The sequence below is a fragment of the Euprymna scolopes genome, chromosome 20 (assembly GCF_053919585.1).
Source record: "Euprymna scolopes isolate OS-2025 chromosome 20, ASM5391958v1, whole genome shotgun sequence".
Lineage (NCBI taxonomy): Eukaryota > Metazoa > Mollusca > Cephalopoda > Sepiida > Sepiolidae > Euprymna > Euprymna scolopes.
Window position 1 is genome coordinate 55,056,609 of NC_136501.1, and position 24,016 is coordinate 55,080,624.

Genomic DNA, 24,016 nt, shown 5'->3' on the forward strand with positions numbered 1-24,016 from the left:
GTGTATCTTCTATACATATTAGACCATAATGAAATTGAATGACAAAAAACATATGGAAAAATAGCATGAATTGGTGTATCTTCTATACATATTAGACCATAATGAAATTGAATGACAAAAAACATATGGAAAAATAGCATGAATAAGTGTATCTTCTATGCATATTAGACCATAATGAAATTGAATGACAAAAAACATATGGAAAAATAGCATGAATTGGTGTATCTTTTTTTTTTTTTATTAAACAAAATGATTTTTTGTTAAGATATGGTTTTCTAAAAATTCTAAAAAGTAAATCAGAAGTAGCAACCATATGATATATATTAATAAACTTGTTTCGTTATATGAAATCATCACTGTAAATGTTTTGTATTTTTCGTATTCAAAAAAAAAATTTCAACTTCTGATTGCAATGTATTTTGTTTTTCCATAGAGCCAAGCAAGACGAATCATGAATGTAAGTTTCTAGATTAACGTTAGTATGTAGTAAATGACTATCTAATAAGGCAAATATTTTTTTTTTGTAATATGTGGGTGTGTATGGCTATGAAAAAAACCAGCAATTTTGAGTTCAGTGGGAGGAGTAAATTTAATGAAGGTGAAATATTTACTACTAACTATGTGGAATTATGTACCTGAGAGAGTAAAGCAAAAGGGTAAATAATATTTGTTAAATGGTGATGAAATGTGCGTATTCTTGTGCCAAAAACATGAACTTACCATGAGACCATAAATATAATTACATCTAAAGGAGAATGTTTGCTCATCAGAATGATAAAGATCATCTGATTATGCTAGAGATGATGGATGATACGTGCTGGGAGTGTTTCAAGTGAAGCTGATTTGTACAGAGCCAGCCTCACTCTCTCATCTCAACCAGCCTGATCCAGTGGCTGGACTGGGTAGAGACATCTGGTGGCTAAGTGGAATGCTGGAAGTGTCAATGTCCTTCTATTAGGTTGGTGCAAAAATAATGTCATTTTTTGACTTGAAGTTGAACGTCAAAAAACAACATTATTTTTTGCGCCAACCTAATACATATAGTACCATTTTATTTTATTCTATTTCACTGTAAATAGTGCTTGGTTTTTAGCAGAAACTACTTCCCAACTGATGGATTTAAAAGCGTATATATATCTATGTAAATAAAAAAAGCAAACATCAAAACGTTAAGTAGGATTGCCCATAACGCAAATGCAGTATTTTGGTGACTGGAACTAGTTTAAAAAATAGACCAAAAGGATGACACAAAACCTTCATCACACTTCACCCAATTTGGCCATGTTCCACATTTGTTGTATCATTTTTTCATTACTTTTTTTTGCACAATAAACATAATCATTTTTTCATGACTTTTTTGTGACTTTTGGTGTAATTATTATGCACGAATAAATATAATCATAAATAATTCATTTGAATTATCTGAACATTTTACTACAGTTTCATGACTATTTTTTTTCTGCGTAAAACTAATCCTAGCTTATTTGTTTGTCAGGGTTAACTCAAACAGTAAAGAATGTGGCTCGAGTGCTAAATGGAAAAGTCTTCTCAATTATTAAATCATTTCTTTCTGATAGGTTCATAAGAGTAGTAGTTGAGGGGCAAAAATCAGAAGCTCACAGTATTAATGCTGGGGTCCCTCAGGGGTCCATCCTGGGGCCAACTCTTTTCCTGATCTCCATTAATGATCTTCCAAATCACATCCTTACATAATTTGTAGACATTTATGCTGACGACACTACCATTTATGGTACCACATCTAAGACAGTAAACGACCAAGTTCTCTCCAATTCTCTCTCCTCTGATCTTGAGCACGTAGTACAATGGGGAAAGGAGTGGCTGGTTACTTTTAATGCATCTAAAATCAAGCTTCTCTCTTTACATCATCAACATTCTAATCCACATTTGTCATCAATTGAAATGAATGGCTCTCGTCTTCAGGAGGCCTCAAGTTTTGACAAGCTTCTGGGCTTGACCATTACTCCTGATCTTAAATGGAACACGTATATCAAATCTGTTGCCAAGGCCGCTGGAAAAATGGTGGGATCTTTCTATCGATCCGGTAGATATCTCACTGCTGATGCTATTCTCTATCTATATAAGAGCCAGGTACGTCCAAGGATGGAATACTGTTGCCACATCTGGGCAGGAGCTGCTAGAAAGGACTTGTCCTGCCTTGATAGAGTTCAAAATAGACTTCGTAGCCTAATTCTAGCTTATTTGTCTGTCAGGGTTAACTCAAACAGTAAAGAATGTGGCTCGAGTGCTAAATGAGGGAATGTGGCTTTGATTCTGATTCTAGCTGATAGTACCCAAGTCATTTTTTAACTTTTGAAATCAGTATTATATATTAGGTACAATATAATATTCAATAAAAAATTGACTTCCATAATAAATACAAAATCTGCATAAATTAAAATATATTTAAGTGTATTTTATGACAGACAAGGTCGAGTACAGCCCCCGCCAATGTAAACCCCCTCCCCCTGCTAATGAAAAAGTAAAATTTCCAACAAATTTTGTAATATTTTAACTAAGATGGCCCTAGTGTAAATGTGGTATTGTGGTGACTGAGATGATTTTAGTTAAGAGTGAGATAGAGATTTTTTATCATTTCAGATCAAAGATGACTAATGAGACTCGTCTTCTCCACACTTTTGAAGACATTGTGTCTAATTTGTATTAAATGTAAATTTTTTTTCGATTTTCTGCAAATAAAGTGTAGTATCTGTTCTGTCAGAAGGGTAGAAATTCTTTTTGATCTAATCAGATTTTACTTTGGCAAGTTTCCTTTTTGTGATGCTAGATATCCCTCTATACAAAAAAAAAACAAAAACCAAGTGTCTACCTTTGTGGGATGCAAATGAATAAGGCCTAAGATAGAAAAGGACAGAAATGGGACATTAAAGAACAATACTAAAATAAAAACCAATTCAAATACTTATAAAACACATATTTGTTGGCATTTTAAGATTACAGCATGGAGTGAGTATAGTATTTTGGTGATAGTGTCTAGTAGTTTAGAGTAAGCAAAAGGTTTTGATCGTAAAAAAATGACACTTGACCACCTCCCCTTGTCCAAAAGCAAGTAGAGTGCCATGCCTAAAACAAACTTTTGGTCTAAACAAGCTAACATTTAGCTAGGATCAAAGTATAGTATCTGTTCTGATGTTGCACTTAGATTTTTCTGTCTTTTTATTTATTTTCTTTTTTACATAGGCATCTCCACTTATCAAGGCCAAGAGGCCACTCGAGGATAAGGGTTAAAGAGTGTACAGTAGAAATTGGACAATATAGTAATCATTAGTAATGGAAATTCGGTAAATTTGTAAACTTATATGGAACGGCTCATCAAAAACTTGTTTGTGTTAGACTTGAAGACAACCATATTGTAGTCAGCTGGAAAGCAGGAAAACGGAAGATAATTCCATAGGCGTGCAGTTCTAAGAAAGAAGTTTTGTTCATGGAATCTACGTTTAGGTTTAGGCACAGATAAAGAGTGGGGGTAATTATTGATAGTGTTTTCTGCTAGACGGGTGTTTCTTGTGAAAGTCTGGCGAGGGGGGGGGCATGGATTGGAGCTCAGTCAAGTACCTGCTATGAAAATAACGATAAAGCAGAAACAAACTTGCAACATCTCTCCTGTGAGAAAGAGGTTGCAGGGAAGAGAAAAGGACATCCCCTACGAGGCTACACAGTCTATTTTGAACTCTATCAAGGCAGGATAAGTCCTTTCTCGCAGCTCCTGCCCAGATGTGGCACCAGTACTCCATCCTTAGACATACCTGGCTCTTATATAGATAGAGAATTGCATCAGCAGTGAGATATCTACTGGATTCAGTCAGTAAAGAGAAATCCGTCTAGACGGAGGCAATTTTTGTTTTGTTCCAATCCAGAGTGTTTCATTTTAGAGAGGTGGATTTTCTACCACATTAAAAACTGACCTCGTGTCTAACTATATTCTTATGAGCAGGCAAGTAAATAGAAATGTGCATTTATACATAAATTTATACATAAACAGATAGGCATGCTGCATAGGTGACGGACAATGGCAGAAAATATCAGAGCCGGACAAAACCAGTTGTAAATCAGATTGTTGGCGATGATGTCAACTCTACATTCCGATTGAAGAATTGAAATCATGAAACACTGAGAGAAATATTTAACTCTGCATTAAAATTACTAAAAATATTTCAAATCGAAGGTCAAAATAAGAGAACAATTAAATTCTGATCAAGGAATGTGGGGCGATGTAAATATAAATAGAAGTCAAAACAAAGACAATTAGAAAGAGAGAAGGAGCAAAGCCAGTGACACACTTTTGCTGTTGTTCATATCGACCAAGCCACACACTACTACCCTTACTGACCCAAATTCTTACCTATCAGATTATGATTTTGTAAAATAAATAAACTTTGTTGATTTAACAAGTTGTTAATTATAAAATCTATGGTTGTCAGAGTGTATACATTTTGTAAAATATAACAGATAGATAGACAGAGAGAGAGATAGATAGAAAGAGAGAGAGAGAGAGAGAGAGCAAGATAGATAAGTAAACTTTACGACACTCCTAACCTCCCTCCAAGAATAAATTTGAAGCACATAAAACATTCATTACCCTTCGGAGTCTTTGAGTTCACTTTTGATGTCCTGCGTCTTGTAATCAATTACAACGTCAGCTACTAACGACTGAACTAAGGGCACAGCATCCGTACTGCACGACGATGTCACATGAGCACCCCAGGCCTTCATCAACTAAAATAGAAACCATACATTTCAAAAATAAAATAAAACATTTATTTTGTTTTTATTTTTAGGTTTTAAAAAAGGATCACAAGAAAAACATGAAACTGAAACCCCCCCAAAAAAATACTTACGTCATACCTTTTATGATACCCTCATTTATATCGACAAGGATTAGTCTCCCCGCTGCTTTAGTTGCTTGGAAACCTTGATAGAAAGTACTAGTCAAGAATTCATTCTTCACAATCAGCCTGACAGACTGATGTACACCACCCGGGTATTATCTAGGAAGTCCACCCTCTCAGACCTTGCCACTCAGCTTTCAAGTGGGGCAGGTTTATTACTTGTTGCATGAGACGCTCTGACCAGGGAACGCTGACAGGGATGTCCAGGCAATTTTTGCTAGGCTAGAATTCCCCTCCTCATAGAGCTAAAACAGTTTGTGCCGCTAACTACACAACATGACCACAATACCCACATTTTTAAAAAAATGTGATGCGAGTTTTAACAAGTTTTATTATAATAAAATTTAATTGAGTGTTCGGGGGCAGCAGTAAGTATATAATTTACTGTGAGTTAATGTCTATCTGTAATTGAAAAAAAAGAACCCTACAAGTATAGTATGAAGGAAGAGGAAATTTCCACTTGAAGTTTGATTAAGTGACTACAATGTGGTTGTCTTCAAGTCTAACGTAAACAAGTTTTTGATGAGCCGTTCCATATAAGTTAACAAATTTACCGAATTTCCCTTACTAACGACTACTACATCACCCAATTGTCTACTGTACACTCTTTGACCCCTTGTCCTCGAGTGGCCTCTTGGCCTTGATAAGTGGTGATGCCCATGTAAAAAAAAAAAAAGGAAAATAAAGTAAAAAATAAAAAAATTCCTACTAGAAGTTAACATCTTTTCTTTTGTCAATTTTCTTATTTTGTTCTAGGTGGAGATGGGGGCATCCTGCTAAATGCCAGACATTCACCCGCTATCTCGTACATTCCAACCAAGAGATTATTTTTAGATTCTAACTGTCCTTTTTAAGTGGAATTGTTTACATCTCTCTTGCACTTGGTTCACCAGGTATATTTGACAGGTAATTTTCGAATTTTTTTTTTTTTTACATGAGTCTGTTTAATTTTATAATTACTGGAATGCTGGAGATCTTCCTAAGATTCTGTAAAGTGGGAAAACATGTCCTTCCAGCTAGTTGCTAAGATCTAATCAAAAACAAATGGCTGCCATCATGTCTCTTCTATATACAGCTGTCAGGGGAGATCACGCCTCATTACTGCCTGTTGTCGCTTTTACCTATCCAGATTTCAGTTTCTTTTCATGTTGCACATTGTCGGTATTTCATTATCTTTTCCCTTTCAGCTCTGTTTAACCTATCATCATTGGGGGCATCAACTTCCAGAGAAGTATTTTCAGGGTTACAGAAGGTGTGAGAAGCATAAAAATAATGTTTTTTTTTTTTTGATATTTCATTTTGATATTTTGAGCAGTCCTTTGCTCTTTGTCCAAAAAAAAAAATGTGGTGTAATAGAAGGCAGTAATTACAAGACTTAGCATTCCTATCTCGTCATGATTAACCATCTGAAGAAGGTCAGAGGATGAGTCGTGTGTGTATGTCATGTGCAATCAAACTCTCGGGAGAGGGAAGAAAAAAAATCAAGATGGTGGCGTCCACAGCTTTTATAATTAGTGGAAAATCATGCGGCTCATGTGGAAAATCTCGCCGGTTGATTGAATAAAAGGAGGCCGCAGGAAGAACGCAGACGAACAACAACGAAAATTCTTGGAGACTGTTGTACGTGATTCTTTGGAAACTGTTGTATTGGAAACTTGTTGCATGTTACCGAGTAGCTTTATCATTATTATTATTTTTCTTGGTTCCCTTTCATTTTTTGTGTTATCCTCAGATTTCCACCCTCTTTTACCTCTTTCAATAACTTTTGCAAATCATTTTGCCTTTTAGTCACTAACCAATGATTTATTACTATGAACGACTGTTGCTTTTTTAAATTTATTCCAGTGCTCCTCTTTGTCCCATATAACTATGTCGGGTTTAATTGCTCTTATTTCGGTACATAGCTGTAGAAAGTGCATAGTTATAGTGGATGGTGTATGACTTATTTCTAACTGTTTTTTCTGGTAACTTTTCAGTTCTCATTCCATTTGATATTAAACTTTTTACAGATGGTCAAGTGAAAATATTTACACACTCCATTGTGTCATATTGTATGGTAGTTATTCCCCAGAAGAACATTGCAGTTGGATTAAGATGGAAATAACATCACAAATTGGAAGTTGATGTGACAGAATAAACTAGTCTGATATTTCTTGAAGTGTGCAGACGTATTATCAAAGCACTTCTTTCCTCAGGGTATGATAATTGTATATGTTTCTAGATTGACTCAAACATTACTAGATTACTAGTTCCTGATATTGTTTTTCAGTTGTCCATTAGAGAGTATTATTTTGACTTTAATCCTTTTAATCAGCCTCAGACGGACAGTTTTGCTTCCAGGTAGAATTTTGTGTATTTAATGAGCACATGATTGTTATCTCCCTTTGACCGTTTTATAAATTAGAGTGTTCTCCCTTGATTAGGATTTAATACAAAATGGCTGCCTGGAAATGAAATGCCTTGGTCTTGTCCAAAATTCCACCTATATCAAAAACTAAAATAAAGAAATATTTGTATGATTATTCCAGAAAGTATCCATTTATTTTAGACTATGGAGAGTAAGATTTCAGATACTATCAAAGCAATGGTGCTTAAAACAAAGGTGGTCATAAGCGGCATTAAGTTCTAGCCTTATATTAAAAAACAAAAAAAGAATCTGTAGGTACCTGTGATGAAACGAAAATATCATATTCCAAAAATCACATGAATTAATCAAGTAGTTATCCATTATATAAAAGCGAAAATGTGTGTGTTTGTGTGTGCGCTTTTTTGTATGTCTACCAAAGGCTTTTTTCGGGGCGAGGGGGGGGGCGCTCAGACGGGCGGGGGTTACCACGTCTTACAACTTTTTATATACTCTCTAGATTATAATATCTACGATTTACGAAAGGCGGTCGTCTATCTTTTATTTGAGCGACTTTTATGCCCGCTATTCTGTGTTCTTGTGTGTTTGTTCGTGTTTTTTGTATAAAAAAGCGAAGCTAACGAAAGCGAAGGCAGTTTTCCGGGGACATCCAGAAAGCAATTAGCTTTGACCACTGTGCAGAAAATCCCTCATATCAGACAATTGCTATTCATTTGAACACTTGGGAGCTGGGAACCACGTTATGGTGAAAAAAATAAAACTTAACTGGCCCCAGGCACTTTCATTTCTACGCCGACTCCTGACCTAATTATCAGTGAGTCAACAGCTTTTCATTGACGTCACTAAATTTAAACACTTTTCATTTTCTTTGTTTTCATAGCATAGCGGTAAGATTTCAGATTTTCCGCCTTCGCGTCAAAAGTTCGAACCTGGCTGCCTACTAACACTTTCTATTGCTTCTTTTATACCTCCAAATACCCCGAGCAACGCCGGGCATCCCCGCTAGTCTATTATATAAATCTCACCTGTCTGTTTGGTTGGTTGGTTGGTTGTTTTTGTTTTATGGCATATCAACTCTTTTCAGGTTATTTAATGCTGAATCCAAAGATTTTGAAGAAAAAATTTTTAATAGAATATATTTGTTGTTTTCAAGTCAGTTTCTATTTAACCCATAGTTGTGACCCTAACAGGTACTACCACTCCGGGTCAAAGTGGACCTGGGAGCAATGGCAATTAAAGGGTGGCTCCACACTCCCCAAAGCCCGCAAGCTGGGGCCTCACTACTGGATATAGTTTAAGGTCATATTCAGGACCCCTGTCTGTTTAAATGTATGTATGTATATATGTTTGTATGTCACCTAAAACTTTTGACAGAGGCGATGGATTTTTACAAGCTCGATATCATTATGAAGCTCCACCCTTCAAACGACAAATATCAAAAAATTGGCTAAAAACATTAATTCCTCCACTCTCAACTAGGCACTTTTCTACAGAGAGGGGTCGTTTTTTACACCAGTATTTTTTTAAAGTCATCCCCTCTTTTTGATTGACTAGTCTTAATTTAAATCTTCGCCACTACCGGTTTGGCAATGGATGCAACGGCAGATGTCATGTTTATTTATTCACATTCTTTTCCTCCTTCACGGTATGGGTTCGAGCCTGCCTGCCTACTACCACTTTTTTTCTTTTGCTCAACACACACCTCTAAACACTCGGGCAACGCCGGACAACCAGGCTAGTATTTTTATAAAGTAAAACACTTTTAAGGAATTAATCTAGCAAGTATGACTTATTGTTTAGTTACCTATCTTGTTTGTGGAGATTTTCTTTTCTTAAATGACAAGCAAGACAGTCAGTCCTTGAATTCTGATAAAATTGGATTAAAAAAAATATGAATACTCTCTGAAATAATGCTGACATGTTAATAGTGAAGCAAGAGATTGATACCTTGTGTTTCAAGTAAAAAAATATTTTGTTGTGCTAAGGCAGTTTGCTATTTATTTATTATTAAATAAACAACTTTACGAGATAATCTCAACAGGATCTGGTTCTGGTTTTCAAGCTGGGAGTTACATTTGAACACTACAAAATGCAGTCATTCACCTCAACTACACAACATTTTTGCTACAGTAAAGGACTTCAGTACAGTGTGGACAATTCCTTCAAATCAATATGTCAATCTATCAAGATAGCGAATGTCTTGTTTCAAAATATGAATTCAAATATAAGTGATAACAGAAATAAATTAATGAATGAATGACCGTAATCTATATATCTATAGAAGTGTGTGTGTCTGTGTGTCTGTGTGTGTACATTTCCCTATGCAATAACTGTCAATTTTCAGTCTACAGACTCCAAATTTGATATACAGGGTACTGAGATTTTTGAAAATCTTTTTAATCCATTTTCGGTCAGAAAGTTGGCTGTTAAGGGGTAAAAATTCAATGATTTGACCCTTGAGAACTCTACCAAACTCCTCCGACAATTTTGGGTATAAACACTTGAAATTTTATATATCGGTTCCTTGTAGACATGGATCAAACTTAATAACTTGATTTGAGCCAAAAACAATAAATTTTAAGGGTTCATAATGGGGGTCAAAGTTAAAAAAAGTTGACTGCTTTTTTTTTGTTGTTTTTTTTTTTTTGCTCAACATACACATCCAAGCACCCGGGCAACGTCGGGCTGAAATGCTAGTCAATAAATAATTTTAATAGTCCCAGATAATTCATTTTGTGTATTGCATGTCATTCTTTCACTAGGCAGAGAAAAATATGCTCTGGATATGAACATATACTTGCTAATTGCTTAACAAATTAATTTTATTTTTGAAGTTAATAATTTTGTAGTTTTTCCTCTAAGAAATATTTACAGTTTTTACAAGCTTTATTTTTTATAATAGACAATAATTCTTTCTAATAGATAATAATTTCAATCTGTTTCATTACATGTACATGAAGACAATGCAGAGCTATTTATATATTTTCACTTCTGAAAGTCATTTACTTATCATCTCTCAAACTACTTCCTACCTAACTATCAAGCTCAACAACTCAATATTGAGAAGGATCTTGTTACAGTTGTGGATTTCAAATTTGTGCAGAGATGACATATTCTCTCACTGATCTGGATATCCTTCCTAAACCTAACAGCAGAGACTCTTTCCAATATTTCTACAGAACTCTTGAGGATTCCTTCCAAGTAACAATTCCCTATCTTCAAGAAAATGTTGTACATTTAAATGTGTACAATGGTTAGCAACCAACATGGTGACAGGATTCTCAATTTTCTACTTATAATTCATGAATATTTTTAGTGTCAAAACAAGACCTGACAAATTATACACTATATTTTCCTAATATTAGCAGTTTTAATAGTTTGAATTCTATCTGATCAGCTAGGTTAAGAGAAGAAACAGAGAGAGAGAAAGAGAGATAGTTGTAAAAGAATATCCAACAATCCCTATTCTCCTATGTGAACTTACTAATACAAAGAACTATATATAATGAGCACTGAATTCGCTGCTATCTTGCTCAGAGATTTATAATGTCTAACTAAAGTCTGTTTATTCCACATTGTACTCTTTATTGCAATATCCTACAGTCCTTTTTTTCTATACAGACAAATTATACACTAAATATTCCTAATGTTACAAGAAAAAGAGCCCTTTTCTTGTAAGTAAGAAAAACATAAGATAGACCGAGATTCGAACCTTGTAAGCAAGGTTGGGAAATAAATTCAGAAAGGAATTCGCATTGTTCAGTTTCACATAAAATAGTTGGATTTATTGTTGTAAAAGGAATTTTAATTCTTCAATTCTTTTTGTGAAAACTGTATTAAAATAAGGTCACGAACGAACAATAGCAAATTAAAAACATATTGAAAAATAAGTTAGGTCGAAAAATAGGTTAGAAGAATTCTTTGTCTGCAAAAGTGATTTGGACATGTGCGAACCACGCATGTTTAGGCCATGTGAGTTTCCACGTGTGTGTGGCACGTTTTGAAGCCATACATGACGTCATAGCAGAAAATGAATTCTCAATATAGTTTGCTAGTTTTAGTGAGATAGAGGGGCGGACAGAGAGTCCAGAGTCGAGTCGAACAGAGACAGAGCTGACATAAGGAGTGTCCTCCTTTAGAAGCGAAAGGTTAGAACATTAAACATGTAGAAACAACTTTGAATTCCTGGATGTCATCATCATTTCGACCGGTCGAGTGATAATAAACAACATCATATTTTTGTAACTGCCATCTTGTGTCATCTTTCTACCAAATTGAAGGTAATGTGAAATCATTTATATGAACATTGTTCCCACTCATTTTTATAATGAACTTTATGTATAACTTATTTAAGTAATGTGTCCCCCTCTCTATCTAAGTAACTGTCCTCTCCTCCTGTGATATAAGAACTGATCACCCTCCCTCAACTCTCCTACGAGATATGTTATAAGAAACCACAGACTGTAAAATGTTATGTCACTTCTCTCTTCCATCTCCCCCTCATCAGCGCCGTCTCCCCAATATGAAATCCCCTATGCAACACTAAGATTAGCAGTTTGGTGCTTCTTCGTTATTGTAGCAAAATCCGAAAATTGAAATATTGATTTCCAAGTGAAACCAATTGTATCTACTGAATTATCATGTCGCAATAATGAAAATATCTAACAATTACGAAAAACAATAAGGTAAAAAATTAATTATTAATGAAGACAATTTTCTGAAGTCAATTAGCAAAAATTAAGTTTTGTTTAATTGGCCAAAGATTTTCAGTTTTCAGAAAATATTTACCTCCCTTTTCTTACAATTAGAACTCTGTTTTTTTTTTTTTTTTTTTTTTTTTTGCAAAAATCAATTTTCACTAATTGTCTTCAAAAACTATTTTCATTAATAATTAATTTTCTACCTTATCGTTTTTCATAATGTTTTAGATATGTTCATTACTATGACATGACAATTCATTAGATACCACTGTTTTCACTTGAAATTCAATATTTGAATTTTCAAATTTCGCTACAATAACAAAGAAGAACCAGCAGTTTTAATACTTTGAATTCTATCTGACCTTCTATATTGAGAGAAAAGGGGAGAGAGGGAGAGAGAGAAGGGGAGGGAGAAAGAGAGATAGTTGTAAGAGAATATCTGACAACCCCTATTCTCCTATGTGGACTTACTAATACAAAGAACTATGTATAATGAGCACTGCATTCACTGCTCTTTTGCTTCGGAGATGAGTAATGTCCTACTAGTCTGTCTATTCCGTAATGTACCCTCTATTGCAATATCCTACACTGCCTTTTTCCTATGTGGACTTACTGATACAGAGAACAACATACAGTGAGAACTAAATTCACTACTATCTTGCTTTCGGGGTGAGTAATGTCTTACTGATCTCTGCCTATCCATTCTTTTACTCTCTATTGCAATAAACCTTTCTTGACTAATTCTACTATCGCAAAAACAGAAACAACAATCGTGCCGCCTCCCTCTCTTTTTCTTCCATCACCCCACTTCCCTGTCTTAAGATACTGGCTTTTTGACTTAAATTGCACCAAACATTAATGTTATAGTTCTTTTTTCCTTTCCCCTTTTCGATACTTGTAATCAAGACATTAAAAAAAATGAAAATATTGAAAACAAATTATATTGTACGTACACGTTATGGAATAAAGTTTTCATACAAAAAAAAAAATCACTTAATTTGATCAAGCAGTTTTTTTTTACCGAGAAAATCAAATTTTAATGAGATCGATCAGGTAGCAGCCATCTTTTTTTTTCACTTAGAAGGGATCGCCAGGGGGAGATAACTCTAATCACTACGTAACGTTTGTAAAAATTTGAGGAGATTATTTTGAAACATGAGCAGAAAAAATACTTAAATAGATATTTTAGTTTTAGTTTTTTTATTTTACAGAGTTTCTATGTCCTTTTTTAATCCTTTTTTCATTTTGTCCTTTGTTAATCAATTTTTCGTTTACAGGCACCCCCCCCCTCCTCATGTCTGTAAACAGCCAAATGGTAATGATAGATCGATCTCATTAACATTTGATTTTCCTCTGTAAAAAAAAAAAAAATACTTGATCGAATTAAGTGAAATTTTTTTCTTGGAGAACTTCGTTCCATAACAAGTATGTACAATACAATTTTATTTTCAATATTTGCATTTTTTTAATGTCTTGATTAAACAGTACAAGTACCCCCATTTTCAAAACTCAATCATGTTCTGCAAATCAAAAAATAATAACAATAGAATCCTTAACAAATATATATATGTGGACTTACTAATGTCGAGATATACCGCATTCATGTTATCTTGTTTCAAAGATAATTAACAAATTCCATTATACTGCACACGTCTGCTTCTACTTTCTATTGCAATAGACTTTCTTTTTTCATCTTACTATCTTGTATATTGTAACAAACTTGTCCATTGTAACAAGCTTGTCCATTGTAACAAGGAAACAACAATGATGGAATCAAAGATTAGTTATTAAAATTAATATGCAAAAGACTTTACTAACCTGAATGGCAAATGTCCCAACACCTCCTGACCCACCTTGAATGAACACCCTGAAAATATGCAATAGAAAATATTTGTGTTGAAAAAACAAGATGTTGAGAGAAACATTTATCTAAAATGCTTAAATGTCGTAAAATGTGTTTGTTTTTTTGAATCTCTAACTCAGTCATGTAATTTGGATAAGTTTTTAAGATAGAGTACTGTCGCAACGACTGGAGATGTGCTGCTCAGAGCAATCTTTCCTGTCTCGACAGAGTATAAAACTTGTTTTGAAATCTAGCGGCCGATGCCCTTTTCTCCTCCCTGCCGCCTTTTTTTCACAGAAGAAGACATTGCTAGCCTTTTTCTGCTCTATCATGATTTCCATCATAACAGTCAACATCTTCCTCCCAATGTACATATTTCTGATATGACCCATCCTGGAATATGGTATCTAAGTGCTATCCCTCTATTTGGTTCAAGATATCCTACAAACTCAAAGGCTAATGATATGAATGGTATATGGGCTCCATGCAAGCAACGATTGATAGAATTCTGATCTACCCCTGGAATCATTAATGGAGAAGAGAGATTTTTATTACCTCTGACCTGGGGCATTTTTCTTGCGTATTTCTCCGACTGAACACAATGCACTCCATGTAGTCAAAGCAACATAAGGTATGGATGCTGCTTCAATGTGGCTTAAGTTCTTCGGTTTGTGACCAATCTGTAATGGGAAGTAAAGACAAAAATTGTCAAAATTTGTTCATATAAAACAAATTTTTAATCAAAACAAAAATACCTTTTATGTAAAATTTCAATGTTTAAACCCAAAATTGGCTGAATAGTTTGCTAGAGACCGCAAACGTCTAATCTTTTGAACTTTAACTCCTTGGCAGCCCAATTTTCGGCTAAAAACTGATTAAAAAGCTTGCCCTATGTCTTAGTACACTTTATGTAAAATTTCAAACGTTTAGACCAGAAATTGGCTGAGTAATTTGGTAGAGACAGCAGAGGTCATTTTTTTAAAACTTTGACCCCAATTTTGACCTGTTAACATTTATTGTTTTAGAGTCAAATCAAATTAAAAAGTTGGATCCATGTCCAAGTAACCTACATCTAAAATTTCAAGTGTTTAGACCCAAAATTGGAGGAGGAGTTTAGTAGAGTTTGTACAACCCCTCCTTAAAATTTCAACAGTAAAATGAGATAATCCCCCTGTCAAACTTTATTAGAATTACCTCCCTTTGTCAACCAAATTTTTTTTTTATACACATAAGAAATCATAGCGAAAAAAAAAAAAAATAACTCCCAGGATACAAAACTCTCTACCAATAGCTTTTCTCCTTTCTTTTCTAAGATGGAGACCAACATGTCTGACGAATGTCAAAGGCTACCTCGACTGAAGCCTTTTTTATTTTGGACATAATCTTCAAGTTGTTTGCATGGCAACTGAGAAGACTAATCTGCTTGCCTGTTGGTTTGCCTCCCACTCTACTTTGGACCAAATCAGATTTTCCTCTGCGGACAGAAACCACTGTAGATGATCTGAAAATCACCCCTTCTCAAGCACATGATATCATAAAAATCTAGATACCTTAAAAGAATGTAGACCTGATCTCATTCCGGTTGTACTAGTAAAAAACTGCTCTGCTGAGATTGCTCCAGATCTCTTCAAACTTTTCAACAAATGCTTTAAGGGATCTTGCTTTCCTGACTACTGGAAAACTGTTTCTAATGAAAGAATTAACCCATTAAATTATCGCCCCATTAGCCTCCTCTTTCCGCCAAAATATTTAATCAAGCTCTAGTCCACCACCTCACAGCTGCTAAACTTTTGTTCAACCTATGGGTTTAGGCAAGCCCGTTCTACTGCAGATATCCTAACTGTAATCTCTGAAAATATATATCATGCACTGGATAAAGTAGGAGAGGGTAGTGCAGTAGCCTTAGATATATCTAAGGCCTTTGACAGGGTATGGTACAATGGTCTTCTCATGAAAATCAGATTCTATAGTATTACTGAGCAAATACTTAACATAATTAAATCCTTCTTAAATAAGAATCCAGGTTGTCCTCAATGGCCATACATCAAAACAATATGATATAAATGCGGGTGTACCTCAGGCATCGATCGTTGGACTTTTAATATTCCTGATATTCATAAACAACCTCCCTGATAAAATTGTCTCTAAGACGGGTATATTTGCTAATGATATTGCGCTCTATAACAGACATGAGGGGAAAATGAATAAACATGTAATCTCCAGTCTGTAGTGGAATGAGGACAAAAACAGATGGTCACATTCAATGCTGCCAAGACCAAGCTTCTTTCCTTTAAAAACTACAAGAAACCTGCTCAACCACTAATAGCCATGGTTAATGATACATTACCTGAAAGTTCTTCGTTCAAACACCTCGGTTCAATGTTTACGGGGAACATGAGTAAGAACAGATATATTGAGGCCACTGCCAAGGCTGCTGCAAAGAAGGTGGGCTCTCTCAACCGTGCTAGAAAGTTACTTACACCTGAGAGTATCCTGTACTGCTACAAGGCCACCATTCGCCCATGTATGGAGTATTGTTGTCACATCTGGGCTGGTGCATCTGCTACTAGTCTTTCACTCTTAGACAGGGTCCAAAAGAGAGTTGCTAACCTAATAGATTCCGCACCATCAATTAGGTTTCAACCTATGTCCGATCATTGAAATGTTGCATAGATTGTTTGCTTTAAGTGACTCATCTACATAATTTGTAGAATTAATTAGTCAACTGTTCTGAATATTTGTTTACAAGGAAGTGCTCTTAGGTCAATGTCATCCTTACTCCTTGCTTGTTTTTGGAAAGCGAAGTTTAGATGCAAATATAGTATGCAGTGTTTTGCCAGATCAAACATCCATCACTATCATAGACAACATCCATCACTATCATAGACAACATCCATCACTATCATAGACAACATCCATCATTATCATAGACAACATCCATCACTATCATAGACAACATCCATCATTATCATAGACAACATCCATCACTATCATAGACAACATCCATCACTATCATAGACAACATCCATCATTATCATAGACAACATCCATCATTATCATAGACAACATCCATCATAATCATAGACAACATCCATCACTATCATAGACAACATCCATCACTATCATAGACAACATCCATCACTATCATAGACAACATCCATCACTATCATAGACAACATCCATCATTATCATAGACAACATCCATCATTATCATAGACAACATCCATCATTATCATAGACAACATCCATCATTATCATAGACAACATCCATCACTATCATAGACAACATCCATCATTATCATAGACAACATCCATCATTATCATAGACAACATCCATCATAATCATAGACAACATCCATCACTATCATAGACAACATCCATCACTATCATAGACAACATCCATCATTATCATAGACAACATCCATCACTATCATAGACAACATCCATCACTATCATAGACAACATCCATCATTATCATAGACAACATCCATCATTATCATAGACAACATCCATCACTATCATAGACAACATCCATCATTATCATAGACAACATCCATCATTATCATAGACAACATCCATCACTATCATAGACAACATCCATCACTATCATAGACAACATCCATCATTATCATAGACAACATCCATCACTATCATAGACAACATCCATCACTATCATAGACAACATCCATCATTATCATAGACAACATCCATCACTATCATAGACAACATCCATCATTATCATAGACAACATCCATCACTATCATAGACAACATCCATCACTATCATAGACAACATCCATCATTATCATAGACAACATCCATCATAATCATAGACAACATCCATCATAATCATAGACAACATCCATCATAATCATAGACAACATCCATCACTATCATAGACAACATCCATCACTATCATAGACAACATCCATCATTATCATAGACAACATCCATCACTATCATAGACAACATCCATCATTATCATAGACAACATCCATCACTATCATAGACAACATCCATCACTATCATAGACAACATCCATCATTATCATAGACAACATCCATCACTATCATAGACAACATCCATCATTATCATAGACAACATCCATCACTATCATAGACAACATCCATCACTATCATAGACAACATCCATCATTATCATAGACAACATCCATCATTATCATAGACAACATCCATCATAATCATAGACAACATCCATCACTATCATAGACAACATCCATCACTATCATAGACAACATCCATCACTATCATAGACAACATCCATCACTATCATAGACAACATCCATCATTATCATAGACAACATCCATCATTATCATAGACAACATCCATCATTATCATAGACAACATCCATCATTATCATAGACAACATCCATCACTATCATAGACAACATCCATCATTATCATAGACAACATCCATCATTATCATAGACAACATCCATCATAATCATAGACAACATCCATCACTATCATAGACAACATCCATCACTATCATAGACAACATCCATCATTATCATAGACAACATCCATCACTATCATAGACAACATCCATCACTATCATAGACAACATCCATCATTATCATAGACAACATCCATCATTATCATAGACAACATCCATCACTATCATAGACAACATCCATCATTATCATAGACAACATCCATCATTATCATAGACAACATCCATCACTATCATAGACAACATCCATCACTATCATAGACAACATCCATCATTATCATAGACAACATCCATCACTATCATAGACAACATCCATCACTATCATAGACAACATCCATCATTATCATAGACAACATCCATCACTATCATAGACAACATCCATCATTATCATAGACAACATCCATCACTATCATAGACAACATCCATCACTATCATAGACAACATCCATCATTATCATAGACAACATCCATCATTATCATAGACAACATCCATCATTATCATAGACAACATCCATCACTATCATAGACAACATCCATCACTATCATAGACAACATCCATCATTATCATAGACAACATCCATCATTATCATAGACAACATCCATCACTATCATAGACAACATCCATCATTATCATAGACAACATCCATCATTATCATAGACAACATCCATCACTATCATAGACAACATCCATCACTATCATAGACAACATCCATCACTATCATAGACAACATCCATCATTATCATAGACAACATCCATCATTATCATAGACAACATCCATCACTATCATAGACAACATCCATCATTATCATAGACAACATCCATCATTATCATAGACAACATCCATCATAATCATAGACAACATCCATCACTATCATAGACAACATCCATCACTATCATAGACAACATCCATCATTATCATAGACAACATCCATCATTATCATAGACAACATCCATCACTATCATAGACAACATCCATCATTATCATAGACAACATCCATCATTATCATAGACAACATCCATCATAATCATAGACAACATCCATCACTATCATAGACAACATCCATCACTATCATAGACAACATCCATCATTATCATAGACAACATCCATCACTATCATAGACAACATCCATCATTATCATAGACAACATCCATCATAATCATAGACAACATCCATCACTATCATAGACAACATCCATCACTATCATAGACAACATCCATCACTATCATAGACAACATCCATCATTATCATAGACAACATCCATCATTATCATAGACAACATCCATCATTATCATAGACAACATCCATCATTATCATAGACAACATCCATCACTATCATAGACAACATCCATCATTATCATAGACAACATCCATCATTATCATAGACAACATCCATCACTATCATAGACAACATCCATCACTATCATAGACAACATCCATCACTATCATAGACAACATCCATCACTATCATAGACAACATCCATCATTATCATAGACAACATCCATCATAATCATAGACAACATCCATCATAATCATAGACAACATCCATCATTATCATAGACAACATCCATCACTATCATAGACAACATCCATCATTATCATAGACAACATCCATCACTATCATAGACAACATCCATCACTATCATAGACAACATCCATCATTATCATAGACAACATCCATCATTATCATAGACAGTGAGCAATTCATACTATGTGTTAGTTCCACTACATCAAATAATTAAGACAGTAATTTCTTAAAGTATTTAAGTGTTCAATTTCTACCTGCTTTATCGATTTGGAGCTGACCTGGTATTTTGTTTATTTTAATTTTTATTTCATATTTTCTTATCTATATGTTTATGTTTACCAAATATGTTTTAACAGGTCTTGGATGATTAAATGAAATAACGCTTACGGTTTTGCTCAGTCATTAAATTATTTATTAAATCAACTTATTATACAACTACTTCTTTGTTAAGATAATGTATTTTAATCTGGATTATTCAGACTACTATTCTCGTCTTTGACGTTATTCATACAACATTCTTCAGATGAATCTTGGCAAACTTGAAAATCTGTACAGAATTTCAACCGTAACCCTTTATTTAATTCACGGGGGTTACTTGCTCTCATTCCATCAGCCATAACTAGTCAGAAGTATTTGTAATAATTAAGGTGAATAGAAAGTAGACCATCGGTTTACTTTTGGCAGCATGGTAACTCTTGCTTCCCTCATTTGGTCCTTCAATCCTCACATTCCATGAGTGATGTATCTGACAAAGAGGAAAGAATTGCTGTTTTCGGGATAGGAAGCCATCCTCATAACACCATTGTCTAGTTTTTTGATCTTGAAATTATATTTTTTAGCTCCTTGCATCAAGTGGTTTTATGCCTTGGCTAGAGCGGTTTCTGTATAAATGACAATATGTGTACCTGGTGATGGCTTATAGTATAATAGCAGAGGTACCCGGCGTTGCCCGGGTGTTTGGCAGTGTAAAAGAAAAAAAAAAAAAGTGTTAGTAGTCAGGAAGGCTTGAATCCGTGACGCGGTGATGCAAAGGCGGAAAAGAAAGTGAAAGAAAACGTGACATCTTACCGCTACGCTACAGAAGCCATAGGAAGTGAAAACGCAGGTGCAGAAATAAACGTTGGCTGAAGGCCAGTTAAGCTTTCTGCTGTTTCATTTATTTGTTTTCCCACAATGTTGGGGAAACCAAGCTCCTCCAAAAAAGGGGGAGCTTTCAAATGAATAGCAATTGTCTGATATGAAGGGTATTCCCCACATTAATCGAAGCTGATTAAGACATGCTGGCCACAAAGGCCAGCGAGCTTATTTGATTTGATTCAGTTTTGCTTTATTTACATGAAAAAGACAAACAAACACTGAAAACCCGGAGTTTTTTTTTTTAAACTCACTCAAAATAAATGTAGAGACGATGACCATTCGCAAATCGTAGATATTACAATCTAGGGAGTATATAAAAAGTTCTAAAGACTAGTACCCCCTCCCCGAGAACCCTTGTGAAAAAAGCCTTTGCTGGACATACAAAAACGTTTTGTGTTTTATATATATAGAAGACACCAGATAATGAAGAATGCAAACAACCGAGTTTAATTATAGCTCACTATAGTCATGTTCATTTTGTTAGACAAAGAATAACCTTATAACACTGTTGGCTAGTTTCTTGACCTTGAAATTATATTCTTTTTATCTCCAGTGGCTTTATGCCTTGTCTGGAGTGATTTTCATAAATGCAAAGTATAAAAGGTTAAGTGACTTAGAAAGTAGTGTTGGGACGATTAATCAGAATCAGAAAAATCGGAGCTTTTGGAGTATCGGAATCGGTATCAGGAAAATTTTAGCCTATTTTCCGATGCCAAAACCAATTCCTTAAATTATCTATTTTATTTAATTTGGTTTTTATAAAATATCTTCCACTGCTTGTAGTAATAATAAAATAATAAATATTTATTGATTTAAACTTTCAGTAAGACTAAAATCTCTAGATCCCCCAACCACACAAGTGTGTTTACGTTCGAGAAAATATATGCACATTTAAGATGTTTTCTTACAGTAATCGGGACAAAATAACAATTTTATTGTTAAATAGTTAAAAAATTTAGAAAGAATCGGTATCGGAATCGGGAATTTAGTACAGAATCGGTAATTGTATTGGAATCGGGGAAAAATACTGGAATCGTCCCATCACTATTAGAAAGATAAATGAAGCAGCCAATAAGATCACATTTTCAAAGAATTTCAGGAAGGTCATCAACGCTGAAGGCAGTGAGAAATTCATTTTGTCCGTCAAATGAACTTGAAATAAAATATTAAAAAGAAGGAAAAAGAAATAAGGAAAAGCTTTACCTCTTTCACTGATGCCAAACAGTAATCAGCATGACAGCCCTCACGAAAACCCCCAGTGGCTCCCCACACCTTCAGGTAGATAAAAATTAAGACAATGTTAAGCATTAAAAATAAGGAACTCAACACTCAACACGACGTAAACAACAAAAATAATAACTATATAGAACAAAATCTTGAGAAAGTTTTATTCAGTTTAAAACCATTCGGCTAGGAATTTTTACCCCCAGCCCACAAAATCAACAGAGATTTGACCATTCCATTAATGATCCGATCTCTGTTGATTTTGTGGTGGGAGTTTACTTCTGTGCAGTTCTAGGAGGTGAACTCTCCCAAGTCATGCTTTCTCTCTTTGAGAAGGGGTTAGTTTTTTGCTAAAAAAAAAATCTAAAATATTTTCGTAAATATTTGAACATGCAATAACTTTTTTTGTAAATACTTGAAAATTAAATAACTTTTTTTGTAAATACTTGAAAATTAAATAACTTTTTTTGTAAATACTTGAAAATTAAATAACTTTTTTTGTAAATACTTGAAAATTAAATAACTTTTTTTGTAAATACTTGAAAATTAAATAACTTTTTTTGTAAATACTTGAAAATTAAATAACTTTTTTTGTAAATACTTGAAAATTAAATAACTTTTTTTGTAAATACTTGAAAATTAAATAACTTTTTTTGTAAATACTTGAAAATTAAATAACTTTTTTTGTAAATACTTGAAAATTAAATAACTTTTTTTGTAAATACTTGAAAATTAAATAACTTTTTTTGTAAATACTTGAAAATTAAATAACTTTTTAGTAAATACTTGAAAATTAAATAACTTTTTTGTAAATACTTGAAAATTAAATAACTTTTTAGTAAATACTTGAAAATTAAATAACTTTTTAGTAAATACTTGAAAATTAAATAACTTTTTAGTAAATACTTGAAAATTAAATAACTTTTTAGTAAATACTTGAAAATTAAATAACTTTTTAGTAAATACTTGAAAATTAAATAACATTTTAGTAAATACTTGAAAATTAAATAACTTTTTAGTAAATACTTGAAAATTAAATAACTTTTTAGTAAATACTTGAAAATTGAGTAACTTTTTTGTAAATTCTTGAAAATTCAAAAACATTTGCATAAATACTTTAAAATTCAAAAACTTTTTCATAACTACTTGGAAATTAAAAAAACATTTAGAACCGTTATAATATGTTTGTCTTTGACAAAAATATATTACCTTAACACATGTAAGACAATAAACTTACCTCATCTCCAACTTTAAACCCTGTGACTCCTCGTCCCACTGCAGTGATGACACCAGAAAAGTCCCGACCCAAAGTTAGGGGAAATTCTGAGCCTGCAAAATGTTTCACTCCCAACTGCCAGCGAATTAGATTTATCAGCTTTTCTCCATATCCTTCTGCAAACAATATATGCAACAACAAAAAAAAGAAAAGAAAAGATAAATTATAAATCTATAAAACATTTTGGACTTTTTTTTTTTTTTTTTTTTTCATACTAAAAAGTCACCACTTGTAATGGCCCGAATGCCACTCAAGTTATTTTTTATTCATGATAGAATGTATTTAGATATTACCTTAAGATGTGTCTCAAAAAAAATCATATCTTAAATAATTATTTCCATTTGAATTAAAAGAAACAGAATTAATATGTTCTAAGGTTAAGAAATTTATCCAAAGCAACCAAAAAATTATGCTAAACTTACACTCAACTAAAGAAAGATAAATACAAATATAAGGCAATTTTCAGATTCATACATGTTATCATATTTCACACACATTAAAAATAGTTTTATCAAAAAGTTCTGCAAATATATTTAAAAAAAA

At 33.9% G+C, this 24,016-nt stretch overlaps 1 protein-coding gene across 1 annotated transcript in view; it reads right to left on the minus strand.

Moving 5' to 3' along the window:
- LOC145241435 (NAD(P)H oxidoreductase RTN4IP1, mitochondrial-like) overlaps positions 1 to 24,016 on the minus strand; it is a 49,668-nt gene that overhangs the window by 22,458 nt on the left and 3,194 nt on the right. Inside the window, exons 2-6 of the mRNA XM_080104388.1 lie at positions 23,435 to 23,589; positions 22,177 to 22,245; positions 14,392 to 14,516; positions 13,812 to 13,860; positions 4,619 to 4,755 (exon numbers count right to left, since the gene is read on the minus strand). Coding sequence (XP_079960514.1) covers positions 4,619 to 4,755; positions 13,812 to 13,860; positions 14,392 to 14,516; positions 22,177 to 22,245; positions 23,435 to 23,589 — 535 coding nt within the window. The remainder of the gene's footprint in view (positions 1 to 4,618; positions 4,756 to 13,811; positions 13,861 to 14,391; positions 14,517 to 22,176; positions 22,246 to 23,434; positions 23,590 to 24,016) is intronic.